The sequence below is a fragment of the Manacus vitellinus genome, unplaced genomic scaffold, assembly GCF_001715985.3.
Source record: "Manacus vitellinus isolate BGI_N305 unplaced genomic scaffold, ASM171598v3 scaffold_6_pilon, whole genome shotgun sequence".
NCBI lineage: Eukaryota > Metazoa > Chordata > Aves > Passeriformes > Pipridae > Manacus > Manacus vitellinus.
Window position 1 is genome coordinate 38,242,606 of NW_021940750.1, and position 16,413 is coordinate 38,259,018.

The 16,413-nt window shown below is 43.5% G+C and overlaps 1 protein-coding gene across 1 annotated transcript; it reads left to right on the forward strand.

The window, feature by feature from the left end:
- The first annotated feature begins 1,075 nt into the window (after window positions 1-1,075).
- On the forward strand, window positions 1,076-14,986 carry DHRS7 (dehydrogenase/reductase 7). Its single transcript, XM_018082769.2, has 7 exons — window positions 1,076-1,121; window positions 1,992-2,144; window positions 7,443-7,549; window positions 7,881-8,120; window positions 12,350-12,472; window positions 13,867-14,082; window positions 14,771-14,986. The coding sequence occupies exons 1-7, from the start codon at window positions 1,091-1,093 to the stop codon at window positions 14,804-14,806; spliced, it is 906 nt and encodes a 301-aa protein (XP_017938258.1). The 5' UTR covers window positions 1,076-1,090; the 3' UTR covers window positions 14,807-14,986.
- Window positions 14,987-16,413: the final 1,427 nt, after the last annotated feature.

Here is a 16,413-nt window from a genome sequence, read left to right on the forward strand (position 1 = left end):
GTGCTGGGTAACTCAGCGCTGGGGAATTGGTGGAAAACTTGCCTTATCTCAGTTAATTATTCTGTTCACAGAACAAGATCCTGAATAACTGCTGTGAAGCTGCCCAGGACAGGTTGGGAACTGGGAAACTAAGGGGTAGGAGGAAGCGGATTTGTTTTCAGTAGCAAGAGGAATGAGTGTGGTAAGCAGGGCTGAAAGTATGTCCATGTGTTGTTTTGTTCATGTAGTGTTTGTCTACTTGTGTTTTCTTGTCATTAGTTCAATGAATTGGGAATATATTGGAATAAAACTGTAGTAAAAGGGTGTGAATAAGCTGTACAGGCAGCAGCCATTTGGTATAATGATGAATACATTATACCAAATGGATATTCCTGCAACTTCAGCAATATCTCTTTCCACCCCCCAAGCTCATAACCTTAGAATACATCTCTCCTTTGGGAAGTGACTCTTGTTGCTGTTGTTAGTGTTTTTAGAAACAAACAAAAAACCCAAACCACAAAAGCTTGTTTTTCTGAGGGATTTTTCTTTGGCTAAAATACAGTCAGCTTAAAAATAGACAAATACCACTCACTGCCAGTCCCACAAAGTCAAGCTGAGCTCTGACAGTCAGTCTTGAGTGCTCTCTGCTCTTGTCAAAAGAGTAGAAGGTTTTGGTGCTGATGTCTTTGTGGGTTTTTTGTCATTAAGACTCCAAAAGTAGAAATTTGAAATGCAGTGTGGTGTAGAGAAAACCAGGAAATGAATCCCTGGAGTAAGCAGGAAGTAAAAGCAGTGCCAGCCACCAGCTGCAGTGAAAAAGAAGTACTTTTGCTAAATTAAATGATGGGTGAGTTTCAGCTTAAAAAGCTGGAAAATGCTACTGTGGCCCTTTACAGAGTGGAACTGGCCTAAAGTCTCAGGAACTGCTTTTGGCTCTGCTGTTTGAATTATGCCATGACATCTTATTGGCTGGCAAGATGTTGAAATACTCCTCTTCATGAACTTGAGAAAGAGAAGGAGGAGCTCCTGTCAGCAGTGCTCTGAGTGAGACAGATCTTCCCCAAGACTACTATTCACTAAAACTGATCTTGGAGAACACAAGTGTCAGGCAATGGTACATTCTGGAAAGTGCTGTGATATTAGTGAGTGATCATTCATCCTTAAATCATGTTCTAGAATTAAATGGGTGATTTTCAGCCATGTGTTGTATTTGATGGTTTTGGATACATGTCTGGAAAGCTAAGCCTTTTCCCAGTACCCAGGTGTACCATGGAATGGGAATGATTGTAAACAAGGGGGGACAGGCCTATCAGCAAAGGAGTAAGAGGAGTAAGATGTTCTTATTTTTACTACAGGCTAAAAAAGCGTGTCAGGGCAGGAACTGTGACTACAGGGGGAATTCACACGTGAACTTACACCTTGGGAACTCTGTGTGCTGTGCTCTGGCCAGTGCAGGAATTAACCTGCATCAGATACAAAACAAAGTGAATTAACACCCATTTGGGTTTTTATGATCTGCTGTCTTTGTTCAGAGGATTCTGTTCTGTCAGCAGTTACTTAGAAACGTTATTGGGATGAAACATTATTTGGAAGGGTTTGCTTAGGCTTTTCTTTGGATTTACAATACAGTAACTATTTCCTGTCACTTCCAAGTATTCTCTTTTCCCTTTTCCTCTGAAGCTCTGTTTGATGAGGTTAGTGGAACTGCTATGTGTGGATGGCTTGCAGAAATGCAATCACATTTCTTCCATCAGGTAAATAATCCATGTTTATTCAGATTACCCTTGGGACAAAGTTCAAATGGCAACAGGACAACTATGAACAATTTCACAACTTCATGTGACTAAAAAATAAAGAAGTCAGGATTTTGTAATGCCCTCAAACTGGAGCATATCTCTTAAAAGCAGTATCAGAATTCTTAAAAAACAGTATCAGATTGTACTCCTGCAGTGAGTTAGATGTTTATCCTGGCATTGGCAATGTGTAAACTGCTGTCTTGATTCCTTTGACAGAAAATGAGCTGCGTGGCAAAGTTGTCTGGGTGACAGGAGCTTCAAGTGGAATTGGAGAAGAACTGACTTACCAGCTGGCAAAGATAGGAGCCCTGCTTGCCATCTCTGCAAGAAGGGAGGATGAGCTGGAGAGAGTGAAAAGGAAATGCCTTGGTAAGTACAACTTACTACTTCATGCAAACAGCTCCACTCTTGCTGTGGTGGAATTGCCACAGAAACACTAACCCACGTGTCACAGGAATAAATTTAATGGTGAAAGTCAGCTTTATAGAGGGCTTCACTGTACCTTTGAAGCTGGTATTTTCTTTTTGTGAGCGAGAAGCCTTTATGTGGACTTGCATTACAAGTTCCTTCATAAGCCTCTAAAAATCTCCTTATCAACTGCAAGTGGTCTTGTAAGATACTAGATTAAGAAATGCAATAAATACTGTGGGGAATGGAGGAAACAATCTCAGGGGTATCATCCTGTAAAGAACCAAACCATGTAGGTGCACCCTGCTGAGAAATCTTTCTTCAGGTTTGTGTGTGTTACAGGCAGAGCGACGACTGACTTTGCTCTTTAGAACAGGAACGAGTAGAAATGTTCAGTAGAAGTTATTCTAAAAATGTGCAAGAAAAAGGATCTCCTGTAGATCAAAAGGGACAAATGTGAAGTGGAATGTTTTACTATTCCATTTACCTTTCATATGCCTGTGGAGTCAGTAGTCTGGTTTCATTTCTCCTGTTTCTCTTTTTCCCTCCTGTTTTCTGTTTTGGCAGCGAGAGGGATACACAGTTAATTCATGCTGACAGAGGTTTTGAACATGGTTAATGTTACACCTCTTTCAGGCTGTTTATCCTCTACAGCTCAGGATGCAGTGTTTTATAGGGAATCTGTTATCACACCAGCAGTTCTTTCCTAGTAATGTTGATAAAATGTCTACAGTCTACTTGGAACGTGTGCTAGGGAACACTGAAATGTTTTTCTTGGGTTAGCACCTGAACATTTCTAGAAAGCTAAAAGCTGCAGCAGCCTACTCAGAAAATCTCTCGAGGAACTTTCAAAAATGCACAACTCCTTAGTTTTGTTTACTGATGGTTCCAAAAAGCAGCCACTTAGAGGTTTACATTTAAAAAGAAGCAGGGGACATGCAATGACAGGGTCAGTCGTGACTGAATGTCAGTGCTGTGTTTAGTGGTCAGGAGAAGTCTGCAACTACATCTGCATCTGTGGCTGTTTGTTATCATTGCAAAACTGATAACACAAGATAGGCTGGCAGGAGCTCTAATCCTGGATAGGCATTTTCAGGAAATACTTGCATAAGAGGGTTATGTGTCAAGGGAATATTCAGAAATATTATTTCAATTCACGTGCACCAAGAGCACAGACTTATCTGAGATGATTTCTGCTTTTGCCAACTTTTAAGTAACCCTGTGAATGTCTGAGCTGTGCTGTGTGTGAGCTTTAAAGTCTTGTGTAGCCCTGTGCTTTGCAAATATTTACTGCTAAACTTTTAACTAAAGGTCTGATTAGTAGGAATATTGGAAACTCTTCAGTAACACAGAAACAAAACAAGGGCATGAAGTGATAGAACAAGGGGCTTTAATTTGACAGAGGACATGTTTAGATTAGATATTTGGAAGAAATTATTCCCTGGCACAGGTTACCCAGAGAAGCTGTGGCTGCCCCATCCCTGGAAGTGTTCAAGGCCAGGTTTGGCGGGGCTTGGAGCAACCTGGTCTAGTGGAAGGTGTCCCTGCCAGTGGCAGAGGATTGGAACTGGATGGTCTTTAAGGTCCCTTCCAACCCAAATCATTCTCTACAATTCTATGACAGTTACTTCATGTTTTCTATCTCCAGCCTTCCAGTACTGGAAGAGAGTAATTGAACACACTTCACTCTCATCCTTTGCTTCTCAAGGCCATGTAAATCCAGCTACTACCCCTTTCCTTGACCATCTTAGTGGCCCTATTCTACACTATCTCTGGTGTATGTGTATTTGTTTTGAACTAGGGGGGTCCAAAACTGGACACAGTGCTTCAGATACAGTCTGAGAATGCTGTGTAGAGGCTCTTAAAAATCACTTTCCCTCAGTCTGCTTTTGTTAGTGCAGCCCACTAGCATTTGTATTGCCAGAACCAATTGCTGACTTACTCTCAGCTTGCTCAGGACCTCGGGTCTTGTTTGGGGAGCTGATCTGTAACCAGCTGGATGTTGGCCTGCAGTACTGCAGAGCATTGTGCTGACCCAGGTGGCAAGTTTGGCATTTGACTTCATTGAGCTTAATGAAGTTTGTCAGACTGTTCTTAGGGCTTGTAAAGATGCCTCTCCATGGCAGCCCTGCTCTGCAGCAGAGCAACTGCTCCTCTGACCTTGATGTTAACTGAAAATTTTCTCAAAACCTGTATTTTGTCCCATTATCTGGCTCATTAATGAAGATACTAAAATATATTGATCAGGGAGAGATACCACAGATCACAAAAAGCAATTAAGTTGATCAGGCGGTCTATGGCCATGCTAGATCCATGCAGATTTTCCCACGTACCTACTTCTCCTTCATGTACTTGGAAATTGCTTTCAGGAGGAATTGCCACATAACTTTCCCAAGGGCTGAGGTTAGGCTGTGTGACACTTCATTTTCTCCAGTCACTGGGCAGTTACTGCACTTACCAAGGACCTTCCAAAGACGAGTGATATCAGTCAGCTCTTGTAAATCTCGGATGTATATATTGCTCTGCTTATATGTGCAGTTTGTCCCTAATTAGTCTTCCTCTGACTCTGTTAGTATTTATTTCCCCCAGAGTTTAGCCTCAGGAGTGTGGGAGACTTGAGAGGAGATCTTGCCAGAGAAGACTAAGGCAAAGAAGGCAATAAGTACCTGACATTTTTCTGTGTCCCTCCTCACTTCCCCCTCACCATCCCTGCTCAGCAGTGAGCTCAGTGTCTTTGGTTTCCTTTCTGTTGCTGCTGTGCCTGTGAAGCCTTTGTTGCCTTTCACATTCCTCACCAGTTTCAACTCCACCTGGCTGTTGATCTTCCTGATTCCATCCCTGCATGCTTGGGCAGTGGGTCCATGTGCTTCCTGGGTGGCTTGTCCCTGCTTCCACCTGCGTGTTTTCTCTTTGCAGTTGAGTTTAAGACTGTTCTGCAAGGTTTGAGCAGCAGGGGGTGGATTATTCACATGTAACATCAACGTGAATTTGGCTGAATTATGGGGCATAATTGGAGCTAATGGGCTGTGACATGGCTGCTGGAGAGGCTGTACACAGCAGCAGCTGAACTGGGTGTCAGAAACAAGCACATGTGTCTTGTTCAAAATTTAGTGACACCACCCTGTGATACAGGTTGATGCATTCTACACTGCCTAAAAGCTGAGGGACAGAGAGAAGGAAAGCCCTGTAAGAGCTATGGTAATACCTGTTGAGTCATGCACATGCCAACTCAACACTTCATTGCACTTGTGCAGGAGGGAGAGAAAACAACTTGTATAACTTACAAGGCTCCTGCAAATGGCTCCTCTATTTCCCCCAACCACTCTCTGCAACATGAGCTGAATTTTATCAGAAATGTTGGAGGCTGCTTTCTCTCAAAAGCCCTAAAAAGAATACAAGTAACTGGGATGTTTCCTGGCTTGACAAAGCTCAAATATGACTTAAATATGGATAGGCCAGATGGGTGACAGGCAATCTGTAAGTTCAAGAATCGTGCAGTAATGGAGGTTGGGGAACGGACCCCAGGAGATCACAAGGATCAGCCTCTGCTAAAAGCTCAACTTCTGTCTAATGGCATCACACAAGGGAGAAATAAAAGAAGAGGAAATGCTGAAGAGCTGGAAAACACTACACTAAGCAATAGTGTTTATCATGTTATGAGAAACTCAGATCTGGGGTTCACATGTATTGAAGAGAGTCGTTGATCTGAAACCTGAACAATGAACTCTGAACTAAGGTCTCCCACTTGGGACCAAGTGTTTTTCTGGGTGTCATTATTGTTCCCTTAAACACATCAGTTTGGTAGCAGGCAAAAAAAGGCAGTGGAATGTTGGGGGTTATTAGTAAAAGCAATGAAGAACATCATTCTGGCAGTGTATAAACTGGGACGTGCCCATGCCTTTGGCACTGGGCACAGTGCTGTGCCCAGCCAGAAAAAAAAATGGGATGAGTGTCTCTTCCTCTGCTCTTTTCTTTCTCCTCTGTGTAGCTTCTGTGGCTGGGTTGAGTGTGTGGCCTTGTTAATCCAAGGCAGAAACACTCCACGCCCCGAAAGGTTTCAGCCCTGCAAATCTGCTTGAGGCAGCATGAGGTGGAGATGTGTCTCTGAGAGGGCAGCTTAAACTACATGGATTTTACTGCTGTATTTCTGGAAGAAATTGAAGGGAAAATACACATGGAGGGGTTGGAGGGAGCAATAAATGGAAATACTTTGTAGCGTTAAACCAGACAGATGGGTTTGTTTTAACCAGTGGCTTAAGTACTAATGACCTTTGAACAGAGGCAACTGGTGGATTTAAGTAACCTCTTTATTTCTTCATCACTGTTAAGACAAAGTCTAACCTTCCTTGTGTGTGCAAGAAGTAGTAAATAAAAAATCAAGGCCCGAGGCTCTCTGTAGAGTTCAGCTGCTTAAAGGGGAGCAGGTACACTTAGTTGTGGCTGGGAAATGATTTAGAAACAAAAATGGCACTATCAAACTAATATAAATAAAACAAAAAAATCGTGCTATGTGTGGTTAAAAAGGCGGAAGTGACGAAGATTTTGTTTTGGTGAGTCATCTGTCCTGAAACCCCAGGGTAACAAATCAGTGCTCAGGAAATGCTTTCTATGCAAGAGGTCAGTTGTTCTGAAGAGGCAGTGGTAGAAGCACTCAGCATGAGGGCTGGAACTTGATGGCAGCTGACTTTTATTTCAGGAGACCGATATGTTAACACTGCCAGTTAAACAAAACCCTCCTGCTTCCTCCAATAATGCCCCAGTAATCCAGCTCCTCTAGACTTTGCCTCATAGCTACTCAGGTATGCATGTTGTGTTTTGGCTCTGAATTGTACTGGTCCTGTTACCAGGAATAAACGTGCTTGACCTGTTAACATCCAAGCAGAATGTCAGGGCTGCCAATGCGCTGTGCTTCTGATTGGCTCAGAGAAAAATTTGGATGCACGTTACTCCCAGCTGTTGCAATTTATTTGGAGAATTGATTTGTCTGTGTGGAGCTGCACAAGCCTGTTTTGATAAAGTCCAAGCTTTTCATGTACAAAAGCATAATGATGAGAAAAGAAGGACCTGGTAGGAACAGGTTAAAAATGGATTCTTCGTGGAGATAAAAATGAAAACAAAGCATTTACTTTTCAACTTGGTGTTACAGTTTCTCGGTGTCTTTTTCGTGAAAATGTGGTGTGTAAAAGCATGTTACATTTCCCACAGTTGTTACATTAGCAGTCTCTTACTGGTTCCCATTCACTCCATGGTTGTTTTTAGAGATCAGCAGCTTGAGTGAAAAAGATATCCTTGTTCTACGTCTTGACCTGACTGACAGATCCTCTCATGAAGCTGCAACCAACAGTGTTCTTAAGCATTTTGGCAAGGTAAGGCATGCTTCTGGGGTTAAACTGCTTTTTCTTCTCTACCTCCTAGACCTGCATTTATGTTCTTATTCTACTTTTATTTTATTATATGATAAGTTCACTGGTGTCTACATCTTTATTCAGTATCAATGTTAAACTTGCCAAAAAGTCCTTGAATTTTTATCCCTTCTGTTCTTGCTTCTGGGTTTCAGCAGGCTTTGTAGAGATGCAACAACAAACAAATAATCCCTGGGCATAACTAAAAACTAATTTGGTGTCACTGAGTTGGCTGAGGAAGCACGAGAACTAAAGGAAATAAGTTATATTAATTTGTCTTTATATCTTTCCCAAGATTGATGTTTTGGTCAACAATGGAGGACGCTCCCAGCGCTCCCTGTTTGTGGATACAAACCTGGATGTCTACAATGCCATCATAGAACTCAACTACCTAGGTACAATCTCTTTAACAAAGTATGTCCTGAATCACATGATCCAGAGGAAAAGAGGAAAGATTGTTACTGTGAGCAGTGTGATGGGTATCATGGGAGCTCCTCTTGCCACTGGGTACTGTGCCAGCAAGCACGCTCTGCAGGTAAGTTAAATTTTGGAAGTTAATTAAGTCTTGCTGTGTAGTAGACCAGCATCAGTGCTATGGCAAAGGACTGTTCTGTGCAGAAAACACAAATCTCCCAAGAAATTAAACACAGCATCCTCAGGTATTGAAAGTCCTGAAATTAATTTGCTCTGAAATGCAAAATAGCTCCCAGTATAGATCTATTTTCTGACTAGAATTCAAGTGCCATCTTAGTTGGTTCTAACCACTACCTGGGTAAAATTCCACTGTGAAACACAAGACCTTGGCCCTCAGATGAGGGGATACCTAAAGAGGAGGATTATTCTGTATAGAAGTTCTCAACTCAGTGAAGGAGGAAAAATCACTAGTGAGAGTTTTAAGACTACAGGAAATCTTTAGGACAGTAAAGTGAGAAGAGTGAGTGGTAAAGCAAACTGCTCAGGGAAAGGAGAATTTTTGATCCATCTGGGAAGATCTGAACAAATCTTCCCAGCAGTTCTGAATGTTGTTCTGGTGTGAAGAACTGGCAGCTCACAGTGTCTTAGGAAGTTTCTTTCAGTATTGCTTGGAAGGGGTTTTTGAAAGTAGCCTCACTTGAGTGGAAAAACATAAAAGAGGAGCTCAGAAGAGTATCTGCCTGTATGGTTGAGGAATCATTTGTTTAACTGGTAAATTTGTTTAGACATATTCGTCTTTCACCACTGTTTGTCTTCCTGCTAATGTACATTTTGGTCTCAGTAAAACAAACTTCAGCTGTGCTCAGTGGTGGTTTAAATAAGTGGCACCTTCGCCCTCCCTGCTGCATTTAAGCACGTCAACAGAGTAAATAACTTCTTAAGCTGGGGGATCAATATCTTTTGGATGATTTGACTAACAACAACAAAAATGTAACAAGTGGCTGACACTGCAAAGCCACCTGAAAGAATGAAGGTGTAGGCAATGGTGACAGGTCTCTGCTGACAAAAAGTTTTCACTTAGTGGTGGGGAGGGATCTGCTGCTCTTCACTGGTGTAGCAGTGCTGAAATTGCCCATTAGAGACCAACTTTTGGGTTAAGTCTAGTAGATTTAAATTAGAAGAATGCAGTGATCAGAAGCCTGGATCCCCTTCATGCTCCTTTATTTATGAAGTGTTCTTTTGGTTGAATTCTCTCTGGGTGTGGTGCAGTTGGGCTAAGCATGGCCAATTAATTGCAGAGCACAAGGAATTCATGTGCTGCTTTAAAAATACTTGGAATTCTGAATCTCATGTTAAGATTGAGAGCGTGGACAGAGCTTTAAAGAGATAGATTTCTAAAATTAATTAAAATATGCTCTCTGAACTGCTTACATCTTCATTAGCTTCTTCCTCTGCTCAATAACCAGGCCAGGCTTTAACCTCCATTCTTGCTTCTTTCACAGTAATTCTACAAATACCAATTGCAGGTGTTGAAACTTGTGATTTGCAGCATAGATTTCAAAAAGACACTGTCTGAGAGTCTCTCCTGGTCTGGAGCTAAGGCTAAGTGTGGGCAGGAAGCCCCCAAAAACTAGGAAAAGCTTTTTTTTTGAATATTGAACTTCACCAGTACAGTTCAGGTAAGGAAAGTCTGCAAGAGTGGCAGCCCTCTTCAGATAGCACTGCAGCCCATCTCTGATGGTGACCAAGAAGAAATCACAGATATCACAGAATATTCTGAGTTAGAAGGGACCCACAAAGCTGGAGAGAAGGGAGGGGAAAAATAAGACAAAGCTTAAAGTGATGCTTTTCCTGTTGTGTTTTCCCAGCATGTATCCACCTGTATTTTAAGACCTTCTTGAAATGAAGGTTGCATTTTGGCCACCAGTTATTAAGTATGTGAGCCTGTCTGACATGAATTCATCTGTTCTGGTTTATTGGTTTGTTTTTGTTTTTTTTAATTCATGCCTTGGAGTCTGTCACAGCTGACACCCTTAATGCTGCAATCTTAATCATACTTTTTGTGGAAAAGTCCCTCCTTTTGCTGGTTTTGTTTTGGTTTTGTTTTTGTTTTTTTTAAATTCTTTTAAATGGCAGTTGGAGGAGGAAGGAAGGAATGAATTCTGCTTAGAATTAGAATTTGTTCTTGAAACAATCACGCTTTGATTCATGCCAACTGGAATTCTTCATAACAATGTTCTAGTGATGAAATTATCCTTTGTTTCAATGCTGTAAGAGTGTGAGTTGAGTCCATGGGAGTCTGCATCTGACTGAAGCAGTTTCTCTCTTGGTGAGATGATGCTCATGGAGATCCTGTGCCATTCATCCAGTTGTAATTTGTCTAATTGGTGGCACGTGGAGTGGATTAGAGTGGCCTTCAAAGTGTCCCTTCATCAGGAACTTACCTAATAAGTCTGCACTGAGCAGCAAAAACTCCTCTTTTTGTTCAATTCTCTGGTCATTAGTGGAATTTGTAAATGTTTCTGTCATAGGAGTCATTTCAGCCTTACCTTCTTCAGCATCTTCTGGGGTTTGTTCACCAAGCTGGAAAGGCCCAGGGATGGCTGGAGCAGTTCCTGTCCCACACACCCTGTGTCTGTGTGGCAGAGTTGGCTGCAGTCTGGGCTTGGTGGAGACACTCAGGTTCTTCCTCTTGCACTTGAGTTCCTTTACTGCTCCCAAATCCGGGTCTGTCCCTGCCTGAATTCAAAGAGGGCAACTGCTTTTCTTTCTTAGGAATTTAAAGCTTGTCTTCTGGGAGGAAGTGGAGGAATTTCTTACCAGCTATCTTTGGATATCAAAGATAAGTGCTGGAATTAGAGAGCATGTACAAACTGTATATAGAGCCTCCAGAGGGGACTGAGCACATGTAAGACTCTGGTTTTCACAGCTGTGTTGGTGCCACATCTGAAGGTGCTCAGTGGGCTGGAGGAGGCTCCTCTCAGGGCAGGAGGTAATCCAAGGGAGGGCCTGGCTTTTTAATCCAAAAAATCTGGGTGGCTGGCAGATTCCTGTGGTCCAGCAGCAGATTTCTGGGCACATAAGTGTCTTTAACATTAGAACTTGGTCCTGTCCAGGCTTTGCTACCATGCTGTGAAGGAAGGTCTGACACCAGCTCTGGGGCCTGCAGGTACTTATGACTTTAAATATGCTGTCAGGGTTTTTGGGAACTGAACTGCAAAGCCTGTGTGTAATCCATACACTGGAATTAGCCACCAGCAATTGGGAAATTGGAGCTCATGTTCTTGGTCAGAGTGTGCAAGAGCTTCTGTGGCTTGTCCCAGCTGATGCTTCTGTGTCATCACAGCTTTGTATCTGACTGGTTTTAGCCCTGTATTGCTACTCAGTGAGGAGCTCTGGGTTAGCCAGCCCTCTTCCCAGGCTGGAGGGGAGTACAAGTGATAACATTTTACTACAGTGGGAGTTTATCAGCCTGTGCTCACTCTTTGTCTCTCTTGTGACACAAAATTTCATGTTGGAATAAATACAGGGAACTGCTACTAAGCAGGCCAAAGATAAGACATGATGGGGTGTTGGCTAAATCATCATTACTTGACCAGTGCCTGACTAGTGCCCTCCAGAATTACTCGTGTTTCCCATAACAGTTGCCATGTAAATGTGAAATGCTACCCAGATTCAGAAAACTTGTATCCTGTTAGCTTAAAGAAAAGAAGTACTTGCAGTTTTTTGTAATTACAGTTTAACTTGGATACACTGGTGTCATATTCCTGAGCTGAAATAAGATTTATGTCTGTGTGGATGCAGATTTCAAAGTTTGCAGTGAGTTCAGTGGTGCAGAATTGCCCCCTCTAAATTTGTCAGGGTGCACCTTTGACTTGCTGTGCTGAAAAGTTTTCCTCCTTCTCTTACATAAAACCAGCCACTTACTCAGTAAAGCCACTTAACTGATAGAAACCACATAAAACCTTTCATCTCACCACAAAGAGCAAATCACCTAGAAAAGGTAATTTCCATGATATTGTAGTTCTTAGAATTGGTGGCATTTCCACTACTGAATAGCAAAGCTCATCCTCAGTACAGGGACAGCAGAATCCAGGTGTAGTTCAGCAAAATTATCCTTGTCTTCCCAAATACACAATGCACTGCACACTGGTTTGTATGTCAATGTCTGTAACTGCTGATAAAATGTTAAATTAGCCATTGATAGTGGAAAGTCAAAGAAAGTAGTAGGAATTGTAGTGGAATACTGTTAAATTTTTACAGCATGAATTAGTATGAAAAGATGGTAGTCAGTTAAACCTTGCAAAAACATGGTAAAAGGAAGATTTCATTATATTCTTTTTCTTCTAGGGATTTTTTAATTCCCTACGGACTGAGCTGACTGACTACCCTGAGATCAGCATCATCAACATCTGCCCAGGGCCTGTGCAGTCCAAGATTATCCAAAATGTCTTTACAGAGAATCTTGCAAAGGTAAGAACTCAGTTCTGTTCTTATAAATCCAACTTTTGCTACAGGGCCAGTGATCCTCTCATGGTTTTCTTTTCTTTTTCTCCTCCCAGCAAACACTGACCTCATCTTTTTACCAAGAAGTGCTTTGAGTGGTACAGAACTGTCAAATCTGTATGATAAAAAAAAAAAATTGAGTTTGATAATTGTTTTATGCCTTCTCTCTTCCAACACATACACCCCAAGTCTGGTAAAATTTACTGTACAGCCACTGTGCTGCAGTTCTGGGGGAAAGTCCAGGCTTTTCTGGACACAGCTCTGCCTGCAGAACACTGTCCTTGGGCACAGGTAGGGTTTTGTTTGCCCTGGTCACGCTGTGCCCTGGTGGGTGACGCTGCTGCTGGCACAGCCCCAGCTCAGCTGACAGGAGCTGTGCATTCCTTTCCTGTTAGGGATTGTTCCAGGAGGAAAAGCAAAACCTTCCAACTGCACAATGGCTTTTAATAAAGGCTGTCCTAACAAAGCAGCTGGCAAAAAATTGCCACTGTGATACATCAAACTGTAATCTGCCCTAAATTCAGTCAATCTGAAGCTCAGGATAACCCACCAGTGAGAGGGAGGGGTTCTCCCATTGCTGAATCCAGTTCTGGAAGGATTTTTGGCTTGCAAAGCTTGATAATTGCGTGAAAGAAAAGATGTACTCTTTGAGCAATGGGGAAGGCTTGCAAAACACATTCCTCAGATTGCAGCGTGGCAGAAGACCAGGGAGGAAGAGCAAATCTAGACCAGAACTGCTTTTGCCCTGGGAAACAAGAACAGATTGCTAGAGCAGTGTGTTTGTGCTGCAGTGAAATGTCTCTAAGGTCACAGGGGTGGTTTATGTTCACTAAGTGATACATGGGGACAAGACCTGGGGTAGACATCCCTGCTCCAAGGCAGCCTCCTGCTTTTCCTTTGGCTGAGATTGCCCCTGGAGGGAGAGTTGGCAGGAATATTTAAGTTAATGGGGAATGTGTCCTCATCAACCAACTTGATTACTGAGTAACTTGTAGCATAGCAGGGGGCAGAAAGCTGGGAATGCTCCCATTTCCCATGGGGTGTTCCCATTTCCTGGAGCTGCAGGAATGGGGGTAACCTGTTCCAATATTCTGTGTCACCAGCCAGTAGAAGCTGTGCTGAAGCAGGGCAGAACTTGGAGATCCATTTTTTTTTTTTTTTAAACCTTTGACCCATCATTCAAGGCATTAATTAAAAGGGTGCTTTAATTAAGCCAAAGGAAGGCGGGAAGTGTTCCCACAGTGAAGACCAGCCTCTGCCGTACCGGCTGGGGAGGCTGGGAGGAGCATGCCTGTCACACAGAGCTTGTGTCACTCCCTGGGATCCAGCTCTAATCCCTGCTCGCCCTCTCTCCCGCCCAGTCCCTGGAGAGCAGCGGTGACCAGTCCCACAAGATGCCCACGGAGCGCTGTGCGCGGCTCACCCTGGTGAGCACGGCCAACGACCTGAAGGAGGCCTGGATCAGCGACCACCCCTACCTGGCCGTGTGCTACCTGTGGCAGTACGCGCCCACCTGGGCCTGGTGGCTCATGAACAGGATGGGCAAGAGGAGGATACAGAACTTCAAGAGTGGAGTGGTAAGTGCTGACCGACTCTTTTCGCCAAGGGAGCGTTGGGATTGCGTTTTGGATCCGATCCTGGTTGGTTTGTTTGTTTGTTTTATTTTTTCCTCCTCGCTTCCATAGCAGCTGATGCCCGGCCAGAGTCCATCCCTGCAGCCTGCTGGTGGTCACAGCACAGCAAAGTCAGCACATCTTGTAGTGCCCCAGGCCTTGCTCTGATCTCCATCACATGGGCTGCAAGTTCAGGACTCACCACTAACGCAGAGTTATAAGTCACTGGCGTTAATTGTTTAATGCAGCTTGGAATTAGGACTGTGGAAAAAATCTCCCTTGGTCTTGTCTAGTTTTTGTGTCAGGCACGTAACCTGAGCACCTCCCAGGAGGGTGTTACACAGTGCTATTGTCTGTCAGGGCTCTTCACCCACACAGGCAGCCCCGGGGTACAGATGTGCTGCCTTCTGTCCCTGCAGTACTGCTTGGGAGATGCTATTTATTATTACTCTGTTTTTGTTGAACTTGGCACAAAAAAAACCCACATTAAAAGTACTCCAAAAGCAGGAAATGCAAAAATGAAACTTCCTACTTCCACAGTGTAACTGCCCCCTGTCACAAGCTCTTTCAAAGAAGAAACACTGTGAGTGAAGAACTTTAACACAGCAGAAAGCGGGGGGTGAAATACTGATTTAATGTCTTCTCCCTTCAGGATGCTGATGCCTCTTACACAAGAAAGAAGAAATAAGGATGGGCCTGTATGACATTGTGCTGTTCTTGTGCTAAGGCTGAGAAACTTTTCATACTGCGTGACTGCAGGCACCAGCTTTTTTTTTTTTTTTTTGTTATATCTTTATCATCCTGTATCTTGACAAATCTATCAAGCTGATGCCACACTTGACTAAATAAAAATCTCTTTCTAAACACACCTGTTTCGTGTCAAAATTCCCACGGGCTGAATTTTTAAGCTTACAAGCATTGAGACACACGAGAGGCTGGGCTGCTGTGATGCTGTTTTTCTGCTGCTATGACATTGGCAAATACGTGGTGAGCAGCCTAAAAATTATATACACCAGGATCCTGTTTCCCTTTTCTTGTTGAGCAGAAAAACAAATGTCTAGTCTGTGCTTGTGAAGTGTTCCTTGAGGAAAATGTGTATTGAGGGCTAAATCCCTGAAGTTCTGAAACAATGTTTAGAAATTACCTAATCTTTGGGTCTTGGTACCCCTCCAGGGTCCACAGGCCTCAGTCCTGTGGCTTTTGGTGAAGACAGACAATGGATGGGGCAGTGGGAAAGGGAGGGAGCAATGCTGTTCTTGCAACCCTTTTTAGGCAGTGCTTAGCCCTGTGCTAAACCTGGCACTTGTTAAAACTACAGAGCAGCAGGAGAGAGGAGCGGGGAATGTTCCTGCAGCAGGACAGCCTCTGGCAATTACAGTGTGAAACAGAAGCTGCATTCTAGTTCCTGTACAGAGCAGAGGCCAATCTCAGCAGCACTGGTGGTGCGTTGGGCAGCGGCAGCAGCCATGAGGGAGCAAGAACTGCACTTTTAAAATGTTTATCATGGCACTGACACCTAATTCAGCCCTTGGCTAAGTTACCACTCCTCTGCATTGGTTAACTCACCTGCTCTTATACCCTTGGTGACCTTGCTGTTGCCAAACTCCTCGGTAATCTCTGGATGTACCTCCGGCCACACACTGTCCAGGTAAGAAAAATCCTTACTTCACTGAGTGATAATAAAAGACTAACAACCCCTTTGTAAATTATGGGAAGTTTCCAAGCAGAGCAAATCATGTTTATGCCATGACAAAGATGGAAAGTAGTGTCTAGAAAGAAAAACCCAAACCAAAACCCCTAATCAAATGGCAAATGTCTCGAGTGGAGGGTTCACTCCACTTGCAGCACACCAGCTCCCACCTCACAGGCTCAAAAAAGGGGATGAGAAGCCTCTAGTAAGGATGTAAAACTGATGTCATTTAAATAAAAGTTCTCCAAAGCCATGATGAAGGTGTCTTACACTTACCTTTGTGTGCTGAACATCACAGCCTGTAAAGCAAGGAGGTGTTGGTAGGAGTTGAGTACAGCTGGTGCACACACGTGGTTACAAAGCAGAGCAGCTCTCAGGGGTCACAGGGGGAAGGGGTGGGGTGGCCTGTGCCAAGCCCAGGCCTGCATCCTGAGTGCAGTACAGTGGTAACCCCAACAGGAGCCTGTGCACACAGACAGGGCCAGGCTGGAAGGTGCCCTGATTCCTGAATTCCTGGTAAATCAAAGAAATGCTCCGAACCAAACAGGACACGGTTCAAGAGCACGCAAACAAACCAACATGCTGAACAGGGGCAGTCAGCTGCA